This window comes from Lutra lutra, chromosome 7, assembly GCF_902655055.1.
Source record: "Lutra lutra chromosome 7, mLutLut1.2, whole genome shotgun sequence".
Classification (NCBI taxonomy): Eukaryota; Metazoa; Chordata; class Mammalia; order Carnivora; family Mustelidae; genus Lutra; species Lutra lutra.
Window position 1 is genome coordinate 58280179 of NC_062284.1, and position 19113 is coordinate 58299291.

At 42.0% G+C, this 19113-nt stretch overlaps 1 protein-coding gene across 1 annotated transcript in view; it reads left to right on the forward strand.

The window, feature by feature from the left end:
* The first annotated feature begins 16795 nt into the window (after positions 1 to 16795).
* Positions 16796 to 19113, forward strand: part of FAM98B (family with sequence similarity 98 member B) — a 34802-nt gene continuing 32484 nt past the window's right edge. Inside the window, exon 1 of the mRNA XM_047736209.1 lies at positions 16796 to 16939. Within this exon, the coding sequence (XP_047592165.1) occupies positions 16869 to 16939 (71 nt within the window). The 5' untranslated portion in view covers positions 16796 to 16868. The remainder of the gene's footprint in view (positions 16940 to 19113) is intronic.

Below are 19113 nucleotides of genomic sequence, written 5' to 3' on the forward strand. Positions count from 1 at the left end.
AGTTAGGCACTCCAGTCGTGTCCTCTGTGTGGGCTGCAAGTGTCCTCCTATTGTGGCTGGGCTGTGACTGCTCCAGGTGTTCTGGTGGGTGGGGCTGGCCCAGGGCCTGCTGACTGTTATGCCAGGCCATGTGCAGGGCTGGCCCCAGGTGTGGCGGGCTGAGAGACCTGGCTCAGACTCTTGTAGGTGTGTTGGAGGGTGGTGGTAGCCCACCTCCATGGGCAGGAAACACTTTGTGAAGTCACTAATCCCTTCTGAGATTGCCTACCAGGTAAAATGGGATGGGAGCCTGAGAGCTAGCTTTCTCATCTTTTTCCTGCTCTTAGAAAAGTAGCTTTCAGCGTTTTACCCTTGATGTTGGTATAAAGAAATGCACCTGATTTCTGTGCATTGGTTTTATATCCTGACACTTTACTGAATTCCTGTACAAGTTCTAGCAGATTTGGAGTGGAGTCTTTTGGGTTTTCCACATATAGTATCATATCATCTGCAAAGAGTGATAGTTTGTGATAGTTTGACTTCTTCTTTGCTGATTTGGATGCCTTTCATTTTTTTTTTTTTTGTTGTCTGATTGCTGAGGCTAGGCCTTCTAGGGCTATGTTGAATAGCAGTGGTGATAATAGACATCCCTGCCGTGTTCCTGACCTTAGCGGAAAAGCTCTCAGTTTTTCTCCATTGAGAATGATATTCATGGTGGGTTTTTCATAGATGGCTTTGATGATATTGAGGTATGTACCCTCTATCCTTACACTTTGAAGAGTTTTGATCATTGAAAATAGAAGGGGAGATAAAAAGCTCCCAGGATAAACAAAAACTAAAAGAATTTGTAAACACAAAACCAGCTCTACAGGAGATATTGAAAGGGGTCCTCTAAGCAAAGAGAGAGCCTAAAAGTATTAGACCAGAAAGGAACAGAGACAATATATAGTAACAGTCACCTTGCAGACAATACAATGGCACTAAATTCATGTCTCTCAATAGCTACCCTGAATGTAAATGGGCTAAATGCCCCAATGAAAAGACACAGGTTATCAGAATGGATAAAAAACCAAAACCCATCAATATGCTGTCTACAAGAAACTCATTTTAGACCCAAAGACACCTCCAGATTTAAAGTGAGGGGATGGAAAACAATTTACCATGCTAACGGACATCAAAAGAAAGCTGGGGTGGCAATCCTTATATCAGATCAATTAGATTTTAAGCCAAAGACTATAGTAAGAGATGAGGAAGGACACTATATCATATTCAAAGGGTTTGTCCAACAAGAAGATCTATTTATTTTAAGATTTTATTTATTTCTTTGACAGAGACAGATCACAAGTAGGCAGAGAGGCAGGCAGAGAGAGGAGGAAGCAGGCTCCCTGCTGAGCAGAGAGCCTGATGTGGGACTCGATCACAGGACCCTGAGATCATGACCTGAGCTGAAGGCAGAGGCTTTAACCCACTGAGCCAACCAGGAGCCCCTTATTTTTTTTTTTTTAAAGATTTTTATTTATTTATTTGACAGAGATCACAAGTAGGCAGAGAGACAGGCAGAGAGAGAGAGGTGGAAGCAGGCTCCCTGCTGAGCAGAGACCCCCCCCCGATGCGGGGCTCGATCCCAGGACCCTGAGATCATGACCCGAGCCGAATGCAGAGGCTTTATCCCACTGAGGCACCTGGGTGCCCCAAGATCTAACAATTTTAAATATCTATGCTCTTAACATGGGAGCAGCCAACTATATAAACCAATTAATAACAAAATCAAAGAAACACATTGACAGTAATACAATAATAGTAGAGGACTTTAACACTCCCCTCACTGAAATGGACGGATCATCCAAGCAAAAGATCAACAAGGAAATAAAGACCTTAAATGACACGCTGGACCAGATGGATGTCAAAGATATATTCAGAACATTCCATCCCAAAGCAACAGAATACACATTCTTCTCTAGCTCACATGGAACATTCTCCAGCTTTTTACCCTTGAGCACAATGTTAGCTGTGGGCTTGTCATATATGGTTTTTATTATGTTTGGGTACATTTCCTCTTCACCCACTTTGTTCCTTTTTTTTTTTTTTTTTTTTTTTTACATAATCCTACACCCATCCTGGGGCTCAAATTTATAACCCAAGATAAAGAGTCACATGCACCACTAACTGAGGCAGCCAGGCGCCCCATACCCACTTTGTTAAGATTTTTGTATCATAAATGAATGTTGAAGTTTGTCAAAGGCAAAAGCATCTCCTGAGATTATCATATTATTTTTATTCTTCATTTTGATAATATATGTATCACAGTGAACCATACATGCATCCCTGGAATAAATCCCCTGTGATCGTGGTGTATAATCCTTTTAATATGGTTGAATTTGGTTTGCCAACAATTTTTTTGAGGATATTTGCATCTATGGTCATCAAGGAAACTGACCTTTAATTTTCTTTCTTTCTTTCTTTCTTTCTTTCTTTTTTTTTTTTTGTAGTGTCTTTTTCTGGTTTTGGTATCAAAGCAACGCTGGCCTCATAAAATGAATTTGGAAGTATTTCTTCTTCTAGTTTTTGGAAGAGCTTGAGAAGCAATAATTGACTTTTATATGTTAACTTTATCTGGCAACCCTGCTAAACTCATTTATTAGTTCTCATAGATTTTTTTGGTATATTCCATTGGATTTTCTCCAAAGATGAACACTTCTTCTTTTCCAATATGCAAGCCTTCCATTTCCTTTTTCTTGCATTATTGCACTTCTAGAACCTTCTGCATAATGTTGAATAAAAGTGGTGAAAGTCGATATGCTTTGTTCCCAGTCTTAGGTATTCGGGGAAGAATTTAGGCTTTCACCATTAAATATAATGCCTGCTATTGTTTTATTTTGTTTTCTACAGATGGCCTTTATTTGAGAAACTTCTTGTTTTTTAATGGCTTGAGTTGCCCTGGGAAATAATCACAGGTGGTGTCATGGAATAAGCAGAACTCCCCACCTCCATTTATTGCAATGAACTTCCCTCTTTGAACTTTGCTGCATCCCACAAGTTTTGGTATGTATCATTTCCATTTTTATTTGTCTTAAGGTATTTTTGATTTCTCTTTTGATTTCTTCTTTGACCCATTGGTTGCTCACTAGCATGCTTTTCAATCTCCATATATTTGCGAGTTTTCCAGTTTTCTTCATGTAATTGGTTTCTAGTTTCATGTTGTTGTGGTTGGAAAAGATACTTGATACGATTTCTGTCTTTTTAAATTTATTGAGACTTGCTTTATGGTCTAACATGTAATCTATCCTAGAGAATATTCCAGTTGTGTTTGAAAAGTATGTGTATTTGTTGTTTTTGGATGAAATATTTTGTATATGTCTGTTAAGACCCTCTGGTCTAATTACCAGTTAAGGCCAATGTTTCCTTATTGATTTTTTTTTGTTTAGAAGACCTATCCATTGACAAAAGTGGAGTATTAAAATCTTCTACTACTATCATATTGCTGCCTTTTTCTCTCTTTTGGTCTATTAATATTTGTTTATATATTTAAGTGATCCTATTATGGCTTCAAAAATATTTACAAACATAATATGTTTTTATTGGATTGACCTCCCCACCCCTTATTTCATACCGATGAAGATTATATCACACTGTTACTCTCACAAGGAAGATGGGGGTAATATTAGACCAAGTGATCCTGCCTCTGGACTGAGGATGAGACCAGCTTACTTGAAAGTATATGGTTGCATGGAGAAGGTGTGCATGTCTAAGTTGAAGTTCTATTGGGAAGTTTGAATGGGGAATGGATGTCAGGGAGGTAAGCAACCCTTTCCAGTATACCTGAATGATTGGAGGGAGCCCATATAGATGAAGTTCTAGTCCCCAGCCAAAGGTTGTGGGAAGCAATTCTTTCTTTGCCTTTGAGTACAAATGAAGAAGCATGTGGCCTTGGTTCCCACTGACCATAAAGGGAGTCATCCTGAAAATGAAGCCAGCCATGGGGCTGAAGCACAGGGATTCATACAGAAATGGATAATAAGAGCTGGAGCCCTGACTAATCTACACGTAAGGTTTAAACTCAGACTTTTCAAGTACCCAAACCATTATTACTTTAGCTAATCTGAGTTGAATATTTGTTGCTGATTTGTTTTTATTTTGTTGTAAATAAGTATGTTTCTAAATAACAGAATTCTGAGATATAGAGGATGATAACAGCAAAGGCCAATATTATAATCCATCATGTTAGAAAAACTAAAACTTTCAGGAAAGAGCCAGTAATGAGAGAGTTATGTCTAGCCAGCAAGTGGGATCAAGGGGATTCAGTCAGATCCTTTCTGCCAGATATTTCTAACTGGGGAGATAAGTCTTTTGAAAGAAAACTGTGGTAGGAAAAATGCAATGGCTTTATCAACCACTTATTTTTTCCTTCTAGGCACACAGAAGACTATATTTTCCAGCTTCCCTCCATAGAGGCTGAGATAATGTGAGTGTGACTGAGTTTTAATCTGTGCAATGTAAGCAGATAGTGTTTTCTTCTAGGCTTTACCATGAAACTCTTCATATAATCTGCCGTTCTCTGATTTTTCCTTTCTATACTGACTTTGGTTGCTATGTGTCCAAATAGCAGAGTTACAATAAGGATCCTAGGTTCCTGAATTACTATATAGAAATCATCATTTTGGTTATCTATTGCTGCACAGCAAACCACCTCAAAACATATTATTATTTGTAATGATTCTGTCCATTGGCTGGGCTCATCTGGTGGTTCCTATTTGAGATCTCTTATGCAATTGCAGGCAATTCTTGGCTGAGACTACAGTCATCCTATGGATCAAATGAGATGGGTGACCTAGAAGGTCCACTCACATTGATAGCTGAGGTTGACTAACTGCTTGGTATGCAGATGGGGCTGTCCACTGGAGTGCCTACATGTGGTTCTCTATGTGGCTCAAGATTCTCTTAGCCTAGTGCCTGTGTTCCAAGAGGAAGCATCTTGGAAGTGTATGTTTTAAAAGGCAGGAAGTAGCAGGCAATTTAAGGACTTTACCTGGAGTGGCACAACATCATTTCCACCATATATTTTTAAAAAGATTTTATTTATTTACTTGAGAGAGAGAGAGATAGAGTATGAGCAGGGTGAGGGGCAGAAGGAGAAGCAGACTGCCTGCTGAACAGAGAGCCCAATGTGGGGCTCAATCCTAGCACTCCAGGATCATGATCTGAGCAGAAGGCAGACACTTAACCAAATGAGTCACCCATGTGCCCCTCCACCATATTTTATTGATTGAGGTAGCCACCAGGCCTGCCTTGATTCAATGGAGAAGTAAACTCTACTTCTTGATGGGGGAGTGGCAAAGATACTTTGCCAAAGAGAATATGGTATTTATTGGTGACATTGTCATGACCATCCTTGGAAATGTAATATGCCATACCCTCTCACCAAATGCTTCACTGGACTATGACATGAGGAAGACATAAACTTATCTTATTTCACTGAGATTTTGAGGTTATTAGTTTACCCTGACTATCATACATCACATTAAAAATGTTTTTGAGTATAATTGACACACAATATTACATTAGTTTCAGGTATACAACACAGTGATTCATCATCTCTGTACATTATGCTGACTACCACAAGTGTAGCTACAATTAGTCACCATACACTACTACTATTGAATCATTGACTATATTCCCTATGCTGTATATTTTATTCCCATAACTCATTCATTCCATAACTGGAAACCAGTAACAGACATAACATTGTGTTAATGGGGAACCACCTTTTTTCCCCTCTGGGATTCACAATAATACCTCTTCCCGGCTTGGGCAAAGAACCTTCCACTACAAATAAAGATACTATAATTTAAAACAGAATATTCAGTCCTAGGTGCAAGGAGGAACTTGCTACCTCCACTTGCAAAGCCATTGGTTGTACCAAGTTCCAGGTGCCACATTGAAGGTCTGGCTTGAGTTGCACTGGAAAATAATCACAAGTGATGTCATGGAACAAGCAGAACTTCCCACCTCCAGACATCTGGTTAGTTCAAGTCAGGTATCCATCTCAAATCCTAGGTTCTATCATGCAAATTCAAGATCTTATTTCAAATGCCAGTGTGTTTTCCAAATATGTTCCCCCCTCACCTAATTTCCAGGATAGCAAGTGTCCAAATAAATTTTATATTTGCATTACTTTTAAATATCCCTCAAGAGATTCTTGGAGCCCCTGTGTAGACCTCTTTATGTAGGTATACTTCAAATCCACCTCAAATTCTTTGCATGGTAGGTAGATACTGGTCAAGAGTATAGTCTCACATTTCTACTTTCTTAAAGTCTTCTTTCTGTAGTTAAGGAGCCTACAGAGCTGTATCAAGGAGAGTTCATGGCTACTGTTGTTTTCTCTAGTTTGTATGATGCTCTGTAGAAACTCTCCTTGGATTTTCTATACATACAGTCTAGGAGAGCTCACCCATTCTTGACAACTAGTAAGGTAGAGGTAGTTTCCTTGGTCCAGAAGATAAGTTTGAACATAGATCATTTTTCTGAATATATCAGTCTGTATTAAGATCAGTCAGATAAGTTCCCTGGGTTGATGCAAAAAAATGGGGGGCAGTTTTTGCTGTAAAGCCTTCAGTGTTTCAAAGTTGGAATTCATACACTACTTTTGGACTTTTGATGGGTACCAGGAGGCCAGCTTAAAGGGCATGACCTGTGCAGTTGCACTGAACCTGCTCTTACCAGAGCTCCATGCTTGGTTTAATACTCTGCTGTTGGCTTTCTTGAAATTCTTAATAAATTTTTAGCTTTTTCATTTTGCACTGGGACTGGAACATGATATAATCAGTCCTGAGTACAGGGACTTTCATTTCCTCTCTCTAGTCAAACCCATCAGTAGCTGTCTAATCATGTCCTAGGGTACTACTGATGTCTTTGGGATAAAATTCATCTGAATGTGATCTAGGAATTGCCAGAGAAGTTAATATCTTCTGATAATAGGTGATACCAAGGCCAGAAGTTTTAGAATATTCACAGAATCAAAAACAGTGTATCTCTGGATACTGTGGTTCTATTCTATTCCATTCCATTCATTCCACAAATTGTTACTGAACCCTCTCTAGGAGTGAGGACACAGTTCAACAGAGAAACTCATCAGGGACCAGTGTGGTGAATGCTGTGGAGATGAGCTTGGAGAGGTTTGCAAGTCAAATCTGGCATGATGTAATTAGGCCACGTGCTTGTTTTTCACAGATTGTATGTGCCTCCTCGGATTTCTCTCTGGACCGTTAGCTACTTGTTTCACCCAAAAACCCGAGTTTCCTTTCATTAAGTCTGATGAATTCCATACTCACTCACTTATATGCTTTGTTTTCAATTCCTTTACAAAAGTTTACTTTAAAAATGAGTAAATCACGGGTTGCCTGGGTGGCTCAGTTGGTTAAGCATCTGTCTTCGGCTCAGGTCATGATCCCAGAGTCTCAGGATCGAGCCCCCGTTGGGTTCCCTGCTCAGGCAGGAGTCTGCTTCTCCCTCTGCCCCTCACCCTGCTCCTGCTCTCTCTCTCTTTTGCATGTGTGGGCTCTCTCTCTCTCTCTCTCCAATAAATAAATATAATCTTTAAAAAAATGAGTACATCAGGTAAAGTGTTTTAAAGTGTCAGTACATAGTAAACACTCAATGCATCAATTCTCTGAGCTTGGATTCCTTAAAAAAAAGAGTTTGAGGTGAAAGCTTAAGTCCTAACATTTTATTGGTCCGTCTAACCCTAGGGAAGCAAGGATGATGAAGAGGGACATGGGGCAGGCCAGGGGAGCACACAGATGGCAGTTCATTACTGCGCTGCTGAAGGTGAACATGCTGCCAGCAGAGACCTGACTAGGGCTTTCCCCTGAGGGGTAATAGCTGGCTGCCTGGTAGAAGGTTGGTTATCTTCTATTTTGGAGAGGGTTGTGATTCTGGATCGGGGCTTGCCTTTTTTGCTCCGTTTCTCTGCTTGCATCGTCAACTGAAGGTTCACAGAATGTCCCACCGATGACAAGACTGCCTTGATAAGAGGCATGTTTTACGGCAGAGATGGTGAGACAGTTGGTGAAACATGGAAGTATTTATAGGTGCTACCTACCCTGTACCTTATAAGAAGCAGATGTTCTGAGAGAATGGCAAAGTGGTCTATTGAGCACTCATGAACTTAGGCTCAACATCCTGGAGCCTGAGGTGCTGATTTCCAGTAAAGGGTATACGGGGTTGAACCAACAGCTGATCTGTAGAGCTGTACCCATTAGTTAGAGTACATGGGCTCAGGGACTAAGCAGAGAAAGTAGGATTGGCCCCCTGCCCATCACTCCCAAAGGTACTTTCGGTGTTTTTGCTTAGTGTTTCCTCAACTGTAGGCTCTTAGAGACCCTGGCTCCCAGGGTGGGAGGCTGTTGACTGAGTTAGTAGCAACTAACTCATTCAAATTTGGGCTCCTCGTGCCTGTGAACTTGGAGACAAAGAATAGTTATGTTAGGGCAACCCCGTTGGGACCTCTCTCACTCTTTGAGACCTTTTTCTGTGTCTTCACTTAATTAACTTTTCTATCGCTTTACTCACGCTCCGCTGTCTGCGAGATTCATTTTCCCGCTAGAACCTAGCTCTCTTGCTTCATTTTGGTGCTGAGATCCAGGATCACTTCCACCAAAGGGTGAGTAAAAGTGGACTTTTTTCTTTTCTTTCCAGGGAGACATCTCCCTTAGATGACCTCTTCTCATAAACAGCAAAACCAGGCACTTGTGGGTCAGTTAAAGGGGAATAGTGTAGCCGGTGGTTTTAACTTTCAGGTGACGGGCTTCTGGACAAAGGTTTGGTCAAGCCCCCCTCCTCAAAAGAAGGGGATGTTGGCCTAACCTTACCCAGTTCTGCTTTCTGTTCATTGGCTTTTTTAAAATGACTTTCTTCTACCTCAGGGACTGCCTATAGTGGGCCCTTTCTAGTCTCCCGTGATCACTATGCCTGTTTAATCATAGATTGATTTCAGGAAGGGCGAAGCCTATGTAGGTCAAAGGTTTTTTACATTTCCGATGTCTTTTGTGAGAACTTAGGTTAGGGGAATCTTTGCCTCATTTTTGCTCCCTGCTAAGACATATGTTTTTCTGTTAGGTACAGTTTAGGTTCAGTCAGGGCCAGGGATCAAAACCCAAGTTATTGGCAAATAGGATTAGAGCTATCTCTTTATATGTAAAGTTGGAGGGAGCCGAAGATTTCCTGCCCATACTCCCCTTGGAATACTTTGGGCATTAAGGAGGGAATTACAAACTCCCAGCCATTTCCTCGATTGGTTGCATTAGCAGCTGGGACTTTAATGGGTCATATAATTGAGGCTTTCTTGTTCTAACGATAAAAATGTGCAATTATGACAATGCTAAATCTTGATGTTTGTACTCGTCAACAGGGCCGTGCTTGTAAATGGGGCCTCAGGTATATGGACACAAAAAGTGCCCAGGGGTAAGGTGAGGCAACATAATTGAATCAAAGTTTAAGCTATCATTCCTGCTTAGCCTTTATGATTGGGTCAGATTTAGCAGGGAGGGGATGCGGGGTGGTGGTGGTGGTGGTGTGAAATCTAGAGGAGAAAAGGAGGATCAAGTGACACATGGGTAAGAGTGGCTACTCCCTCGGGGCCTGAGCCCTGCTCAACCTAAGATGTCAGACCATTTTTTCACCTTGGGTAGGAAACCACAGGATGCCTTGGTTCCCAGGGGAGAGCTGTTATGTAGGGATGCCTTCATAGTCCCCTCTCTCTAACAGGTACAGGGTAACTCCTATCGGGATCGCAAGATGGGAAACAAACCATTCTCCGTGGGGACTCCTCTGGATTGCGTACTGCAAAATTGGATAATTTCCCTTTATAAAACTTTCTAGTGTTTTCCATGGGTTGGTTAAACATGACAGGGTCTTCAACGCAGGGTAAAAGAAGGTGTGGCCTTTGCAGCAAGGCATGGTCTCTTTAGTTCCCAAGGACTCTCCCGTGGGGTGCCTTTTAACCCACTGGGAAAAAACTGGATTGCAAGTTGAGGAAGGGATTGAGCTCCTCTAACACTCACTGCATGGCCACAGTGGGATCAGGTCTCTCCTGCAGGAAACAGGACAGATAGACTGAGGTACCCTAGAACCATCCGGGTTCTCAGGGTTCTAAATCAGGATCCTGACATAAAAGCCTCTTGCAGAATGCATTTGCCCAAACGTGTTGGCTAGAAAACTCCTTCCTGACATATTGGATAATTGTCTACATAGGCATCCTCCAAATAAACCCAGGTTGCTGGAGGAGACACAGGCCACCTCCAGCAAAGGGAATGCTGACTCTCTCTCTCACTGTTCCTCTTAATAGATGTGAAGGCTTGTCCCTCATTCATTTACCAGGTTAATGGCTGTAATTGGGGCCAATTGTGGTTAGTCTACCTCAGGACAGGGACTTTAAGGAATATTCCCAAGCAACTGCCAAAAATCCCTTTGTTTCAGGAAAACAACATCTCTGCATCTATGTTGAGATTAAGTATCTCTCCAGACATGAATCTGCTGTTTGATTCTTTATTACATTGCTCTTAAACTACTGCAGAGTTATTTTTCCTTCTCTATCCTAAAACTTATATAGAGCCACTACATCAAATTTTTCCTCATCCTCTTATCCATTAATTTTTTCTTTGGTTACAGGCTGGTTTTAAAGTATGTCCACAAATTCTTTGACACAATTCCTTGGAAAGGTGGAGAGTCTAAGTCTCAGTCACTTACATGTGGACCATAGGTAGGAACTTCCTTGGAACAATAGAATGTGGCAGAAGTCATAATTTGGGACTTCAAGGCTAGATCATTAAAAAAAATAGTACCATTTCCATTTGCTCTCTCTTGGATGGTCCACTCTGGGGAGATTAGTTGTCATGATGTGAGAATATCCAAGTAACCTTGCAAGAGGCCCCCATGGGGAAGGACCAAGACTGCCTACCTACAGCCAGCATGAACTTGCCAGCCACGGGAGAGATCCACCATGGAAGTGCATTCTTCTGCCCCACCCAAGCCTTCAGATAGCTGTGGCCCTGGCTGATGTCTTGACAAAGATCTCATGAGTGACCCCCAACCAGACCACTCAGCTAGGCCACTCCCAAATTCCTGACCCATAGAAACTGTGATAGATAATACATGAGTATTGTTGTCTTTAAGGCACCAAGTTTTGGGGCAATTTGTTAAGTAGCAGTGATACAGTTATCTTGCCAAGACAAATGCGACTGAGCATTTTTGAAATTTAAAATCAATTAATTAACATATAATGTATTATTTGTTTCAGAGGTAATAGGTCTGTGATTCATCAGTCTTTTTTTTTTTTTTTTGAGATTTTATTTATTTATTTGAGAGACAGAGATTACAAGTAGGCGGAGAGGCAGGCAGAGAGAGAGAGGAGGAAGCAGGCTCCTCACTGAGCAAAGAGCCCGATGCGAGGCTTGATCCCAAGACCCTGAGACCATGACCTGAGCCAAGGCAGAGACTTTAACCCACTGAGCCACCCAGGTGCCCCAGTGTGATTCATCAGTCTTACACAATTCACAGCACTCACCATAGCACATACCCTCCCCAATGTCTCGCACCCAGCCACCCCATCCCCCTCACCCCCTGCAACCCTCAGTTTGTTTTCTGAGATTAAGAGTCTGTTGTGGTTTGTCTCCCTCTCTGGTTTGGTCTCATTTCATTTTTTCCTCTCTTCCCTTATGACCCTCTGTCTTCTTTTCTTAAATTCTACATATCAGTGAGATCATATGATAATTGTCTTTCTCTGACTTATTTTGCTTAGCATAATATCCCTTAGTTCCATTCACATCTACATTTCATTTTCTGATGGCAGTGTAATATTCTATTGTATATACGTACCACATCTCCTTTATCCATTCATTGTCGATGGACATCTGGGCTCTTTCCATAGTTTGGCTATTGTGGATATTGCTGCTATAAACATTGGGGTGGAGGTGCCCCTTGGGATCACTACTTTTGTGTCTTTGGAGTAAATACCCAGTAATGCAATTGCTGGGTCCTGGGGTAGTTCTATTTTCACCTTTTTGAGGAATCTTCAAACTGTTTTCCAGAGTGGCTGCACCAGCTTGCATTCCCACTAGCAGTGTAAGAGGGTTCCCCTTCGTGTTCATCCTTTCGTATTTGCTAAGCATGTATGATTGCTGCCCATCATGATCCCGTGGAGCTTTACCACAAGCCCCTGGACTGACCCTTGGTTAGATTCTAACTGCCACACAGAGCACCACACTACTTCAGCAGGAAGCAGGCACAGCGGTCATAGTTCCATTCTCTAATGGCAGTTAGGGTTATTATTCCAGGGGGGTTATGAATGAGGGATGGGACTGAGGGGGTGCTAGATAGGGAGAGATAGGTAGGGGGCTAAGTGATCAGGCTCATAGAAATCCCCAAAATGTGGAGGTGTGTGGAAACCAGAAATCAGGGGACAAATCGGACCACCCTGCCCTAGGCCTTCGGGGTGGATTGTGTAAGTTGGGTTGTGTGGGGTAAGTGTCTTTATTGGTACTATGACCAACAAAGAATATCAGCCTCTACAAAGGAAGTAAGCCATGGGAGGGTGTTAACAATAGAGATGTTAAAAGGATTTAAATTCCTAGTGAGGTGCCTGGGTGGCTCAGTCCTTCCGCTCAGGTCATGATCTCAGGGTCCCTGGGACTGTGTCCTGGATGGGCATTGGCGTGGAGCCTGCTTCTCCGTCTCCCACTCCCCCTGCTTGTGTTCCCTCTCTCACTGTCTCACTCTGTCAAATAAATAAATACAATCTTAAAAAAAAAAAATCAAGGATTTAAGTTCCCTAGTTAGCTGGTTGACCAACCATGAAGGCCCTCGTTGGCAATCCTGTCACAACCCTATCAGGACCCCCTCACTTTTGAGAACTTTTCTGTATCTTCACTTTATAAACTTCTATCATTTTACTGGAAAAAAAAAGTTACTTTATTGCCAGATATTCACCATGAGCAGCTCAGGTTGCTGCTCCACAGCAGAGGCAGGAATTTACCTGAAACACAGGATCTTTACTGGACTGTCTCTTGTTGCTCTTTTCCCTTTTATGACTGCAGATGGTGAATTTCAGCAAACATGGCTGCCAACCTAGCTGAACAGAAATGCCCCCCAAGAGTGCAGGAAACCAGTATGGAGGACCAGGATGGTGGTTATCCATCACAGCTTGACCAGCTGTACCATCAAGGACTCCAGCTTGGTTTGCTAACCATTTTAAAGTCTTTTGAGGAGGTTACAGTGTCTACCACCACAGTTATATCTCTCCTGTCAGAAAAGAAGGGAGGGAGTTAGCTTCGGATATAAGAGGGTGCCAGTTGGCTCTGAATGAAGCAAGGGCTGAAGTGACAGGCTTTCATTGATGCAGCATCTAGAGCTCCTGCACATGCATTGGGTTCTGGCCAGAGTGGCCCTTAGCCATAGCTTCTGCTTTTCAGTGGTTGGGGAGACCGCAGTTGCTTCTGCTTTCCTTGCTCCCCCTGAGTGCGGGCTTGTCGGTATATTTCAAAGTTATAGCCGTGCCACATACCTGGTATTTCCTGCCCTAGGGACTGCGTGGAGCTGCTGAGGTATACAAGTATCCTGGAAGTGTGAGGGAGTCCTCCTCCACATGGAGGGACTTTGTCAGATGGAGATAGGAGCTAGCTCTTAAATTCTTCTTTCTTCACCCAGAGAGATGTCTGAGAAATATGTTCACTTCGTAAGACATCAGTGCAGAGATAGCAAACCAATTGTTGTTCTAAGCTGTGACCACCTTGGTAATACACTTCATATATTGGCTTTCCTTTCCTGTCCCACTCCCTTCTCCCATTGGTTCTGCTTTCTAGGATTGAATTTCTAGGTCTTAGTGCCTAAGCTTTTTGCCTCAAACTCAGCTTTTTAAAAGACCCAGGCAAAGATTGTTGATACCATTTATGAAGTGCTTGCCATATACTGGACACTGTTGCAAGCACTTTACAGTAATTTTTTTTTTGCAAAATATATATAACATGAAATTTGCCATTTTAACCGTTTTTAGGTATAGAACATTATTTTTAAAAGTAACTTAAAAGTTAAGGTGAGACATACATAGAGACAAGTAAAGAATTATTATGTGTATAGCTCAATGGATTTCTCTAAATTAAACATCTGTTCAAAGATTTACTTACTTGAGAGAGAGCTCAAGTGAGCCCACAGGGTTGGGGGAAGGGCAGAAGGAAGGAGAGAGAGAGAGAGAATCTGATGCGGGGCTCAGTCTCATGACCTGAGCTGAAATCAAGGGTTGTGGGTTGCTTAATTGACAGAGCCACCCAGTCTCCTCAGATTTTCTTTTTAGTGATGTCCTTATGTCTGTGTTAAGGTAATTTTGTCCTCATAGAAAACATTGCAAAATGCTCTATGTTCTTCTAGTCTCTGGAATCCAAAGTTTGTATAAGACAGATGTTCTTTCTTCTTAAATGTTTGGAGACATTCATCAGGAAAGCAATTCTGGCTTGAAGTGTTTTTCACAGGTGAATTTTAATTAATAACTTGATTTCTTAGATATGAAGTCATTCACATTTAAGTTTTTCCTTATATAATTTCTGTTAAATTGTCTCTCAAGGAATTTGTCAGTTTGTTGTCATCTAAATTTTCAAATTTATTGCATAAAGTTTTTCCTAACATCCTCTTATTAACTGTCTAATGTCTCATGTCTAATGTCCTCTTTTTCATTTTGGATATTGATTATTTGTGTCATCTTTTATTTTCTTGATCAACGTGACTGAAGGTTTGTTATTAGTTTTTATAAAAAAGATCCAAATTTGACTTAATTTTCCTCCCATTTCTTTTTATTTATTTATTTATTTATGAGAGACAGAGAGAAAGAGGAAGAGGGAGAGAGCCTGATGTGGGACTCGATCCCAGGACTCCGGGATCATGAGCTGTGCCAAAGGCAGATGTTTAACAGACTGAGCCACCCAGGTTCTCTTTTCTCCCATTTCAATGATGTCTGTTATTGATGTCTCTTTATTATTTCTATTTGTTTTTCTGCGATTTAATTTGCTTTGTTTTTCAGCTTATCTGGATTCACATTTAGATAATTTTCAGTCTTTTTAAAAGTTCTAATATTTATATTTAATGCTATCTCTTTTCTTAAAAAAAAAAAAACAAGTCTAGAATCTCTTTTAGCATCTGGCCTTTTTTCTTTCCCACATACCTGTCATGCTTTTTTTTTTCCCTTGTATTTTTAATTTTTCTTTTTTTCTGTGCTTCAGTTAGTAAAAATTGCAGAACACTCGAGATCAATGTTAATAAAGAACAGTTACCTCATTTCTATTTGATATTTGTAGAGACTTTTTTTTTTTTTTAAGATTTCATTTATTTATTTATTTGTCAGAGAGAGAGAGAGAGCCAGCACACATGAGCAGGCAGAGTGGCAGGCAGAGGCCAAGAGAAGCAGGCTCCCTGCGGACCACGGGATCATGGCCTGAGCTGAAGGCAGCAGCTTAACTGACTGAGCCACCCAGGCGTCCCTTGTAGAGATTTTTTTGCCAAGATTACTAAAAGTAGTGCTTTTCATGACTGCAACTGTTTGAAGGAGGCAACAACTATTCAAAACATACATTCTCTCTTTGGGTTAGGGATAAATTCAGATACATTAAACTGCAAATAATTTTATATTTAAAGCCTAGGTTATATGGTAGAGTAGTCATTACTGAAATGGATTCAAATTTAGAGTTTTACAGTTTTATGGGTAAGCTTTTTATCTGTAGCAATAATAGAGAGGTGAGGGCATTAGTTTTAGTGAACTGGGTCAAGGGATGCCATCTTCCACAAGGGAGGGGACAGTATGTTACAAGGGCCAATGGTTATGTGTCTGCACAACTCTCCGAAGACCCATTGGATATTCATGTAGGTGATATAACTGGTTTTTGTTTTGTTTTAGAGAGGGGGAGAGAGAGGAAAGAGGGGCAGAGAGACAGAGAGAATCTTAAGCAAGCTCCATGCCCAGCACACAGCCCCACACAAGTTTGGATCTCAGGACCCTGAGATCATGACCTGAGCCCAAATCTAGTGTCCCACCCCTCACCGACTGAGCCGCCCAGGTGCCCAGTGATAAAACTGTTAGTAATGATTTTACCTTACATCTGGACTCTTTTACATATGAATGATTAAGTATTTTCTTTTTGCATGGCTTAGAGGGTCTGAATTCTCCGTGAATAGTACACAGAAGGAATACTGTTTTGTTTAGAACTTTATGGAGAGTTAGTCACAATTTTGGAAAATCACATCAACCACCCTACTCTGCCCATGGTTTTTTTGTTTCCTATACCGCTCGCGCATACTGTGTCAGCACTACAACACCTTGTCTGTGTGTGTGTTTGAGGATTCCACACAGACGGAAGCACCCTGTCCCCCCGCCGATCCACGTCTCACAGCCTAACAATATTGTCATGCATTCCTTTTCCTTTATTCTTTTATGTTGGAGCATTGCTGTGCATACTGATTTAAAAATAAGTGTCTCCGTAAGGCATTATGTACCAATTTTAGCCCAAGATAACGATTCCATTTTGGGACTTTCGTTGTTAAGAGAGATCCGGAGCCTGATATGTTGAGAACAACTTGGGTAGAATCACGGTGTTTGCTAGGATTGAGTTCAACACACAGAAGAGAACCAGCACAAAGAAACCTTTTTATGACTAGAATTTACTGTTATCTTAAACACGTCTCACTATTCTCTCAAGCGGCTTTCCTTACCGCCTGCGGAGCGGCCGGAACGGTTGCGCCCCAATCGGAGGCGCTCCTCCGCAGTCCTGACTGAGACTCCACCCGGAACCTTGGCGCCGTGACGCAGGTTTCCGGCGGGCTTCTTAGAGCGCCGAACAGCTTTGGGCCGAAGGACCATGAGAGGGCCGGAGTTGGGTCCCGAACCTACGATGGAGGGGGACGTTCTGGATACCCTGGAGGCGCTGGGGTGAGTATTCCCGGGGACGCCCTTCCCCTGAAAACCTAAGCTCTCCCTCCGCCTGGCTGCTGTGGTCTCCTGCCCGTGGGCCTCCGCTGGGCTCTGGCATCTCGGTGGAGGCCTCCTTCCCTGCCGTGCTCCCGCCGGCGCCGACGGAGTTAAGAGGGAGGCGGGAGGGAAATCCGTTTGCGGGGTGGAGCAGGGCCGGAGAGCTGGGGCGCGTGGCCCCCTCTTCCAAACTCCTGGCCTTGAAACTCCGTAGCCGCGAGGTGCGGTGTTGGCGTGGAGCAGCAGGGCTCTCACCGGTCTGAGGAGCGTGTCCCTGCCCCACGGGTGCTATTTGTGTTGACGTAGTTGTCCCGCCTGGGGCTGTGGGGTGCTGGAACCCCGACTGCGGCTGGGTGCTGTTGTCGCCTGGCAGGTACAACCTGTGGCTTAATTAGGGCTGGGGAGCGAATCTCTTGCTTCCTTGACCGGAGCAAGTGTCCAAGTTAATTGTGGGTCCATTCATTCAACCGTTTCATCCGTTTGTTAATTACATATTACTGTGGCCTTAATATGCATTAATTAATGCATATTTATGTGCTAGGCAGAGGAAGGAGACAGTTTGCAGATTACCAGCAGCTCACATAGTTGTTGAGGGCTACAAAGAGTCTACCGGAATTTACAATTCAGAATGCTAAGTGCCGTGAGAACTCCTGGAATGATGTTAAGTATTCGAAGCCCTGGGATCATTGCCGGCAAAGTAGTCTCCCTCCCTCTGTTGTCATCCCAAACTATCTTGTCCTGTGTATTTATTTAGCCTCTCTGGTACTGCCACCCCCCATCCCCCACGCTCCAGGAACTCAGGTGCCTTTACCTGTCTTGTTCCAGCAACCTCCTACAGTGTGGTCTGGGAGAATAAATAGCGGTTGAACAAATGGGTAAATGAAGAGAAGTTCAAAGAAGAGAGTGCATAGAGATAGACATAGAGACAGATAGTTTAGGATCAAAAAATACACCTTACTTAAAGAGATTGGAGCCATCTGCACAATAGTTTGCCTTGCTAAATGCTGGAATTTCTTGAATGGGAAAGGCTGTGCCTTTGCACTTTACGGTTCTGTAGTGGTTTGAAAACCCCACCCCCCCTTTATTTTTTTCTAAAACTGCACTTGCCTCTTCTATCAGTTGCTTCTTGTAGACCCCAGGATTATCTACTTTATGATGTAACAAAGCCTTGCGCTTAGTAGATAGGTCCAGGATAAATGTTTGTCACCTGAAAGAACTGAACCAGTGATCACTTAAGGGGCATTTTTATTCTGTAAAATCTCTTGGAAATTTTCACCTGACTTGCTTAAGGAGGTAAGCAAAACAAGTTAAAATACTTACTAGAAGTGTGTAAACCCCAAATAGTTTCGGATTCCAGGGCCTCCAGATAAAAATTGTATGATTCTGTAAGTAGTTTATGACAAAGAGAAAGTCAGTGCTTTTTTCTCTTATTTCATTCCTTGAATTTCTTTCCTTTTTTTTTTTTTTTAAGATTTATTTATTTATTTTAGAGGGGCTGGGTGGAGAAGCAGAGGGAGAGGGAGACAGAACCTTAAGCAGACAATAACCCTGAGCACAGATCCTCATGAGGGGCTCAATCTCATGACCCCGAGATCAGGACCTGAGCCCAAACCAAGAGTCAGATGCTTAACCAACTATGCCACCCAACTGCCCCGGATTTGTTTCTTTTGTAGGCATTTTGAAAAATGAACTTTGCTATAATCTTGACTTTTACCAAGGAAAATTAGTTTCAGATTATTCCATATGGAAAGTAAAACAGTTTATATAGTTTAGAATTCATTTTTCCTGGAATAGCTGAGGACAAAATTTTGAAGTTGATTTTTCTTACAATGATAATGAAATGTGGAAAGTGGTATTTACTTACAATATGTGTTGTCTTTGAACACTGTTGTAAAATACCCATTTAGTTTGTGAATAATGCATTTTCTGTTGTGACTGGACATTTAGCCTATTAGTGAAAGTTCTTTAGTTTATAAGGTAAAATTGGAAATTAAAGGGAAGAGTTAAAAGGGAAAATGTAGGTGAAAGAAGAGTTCAGTGATACACATGAAAACTGGGTGGAGATAACTTTGTTTCCTCATCTGAGAGGAGGAGGCTGAAGCACATGATTTCAGAAGTCTTTTTTTAATTCTGAC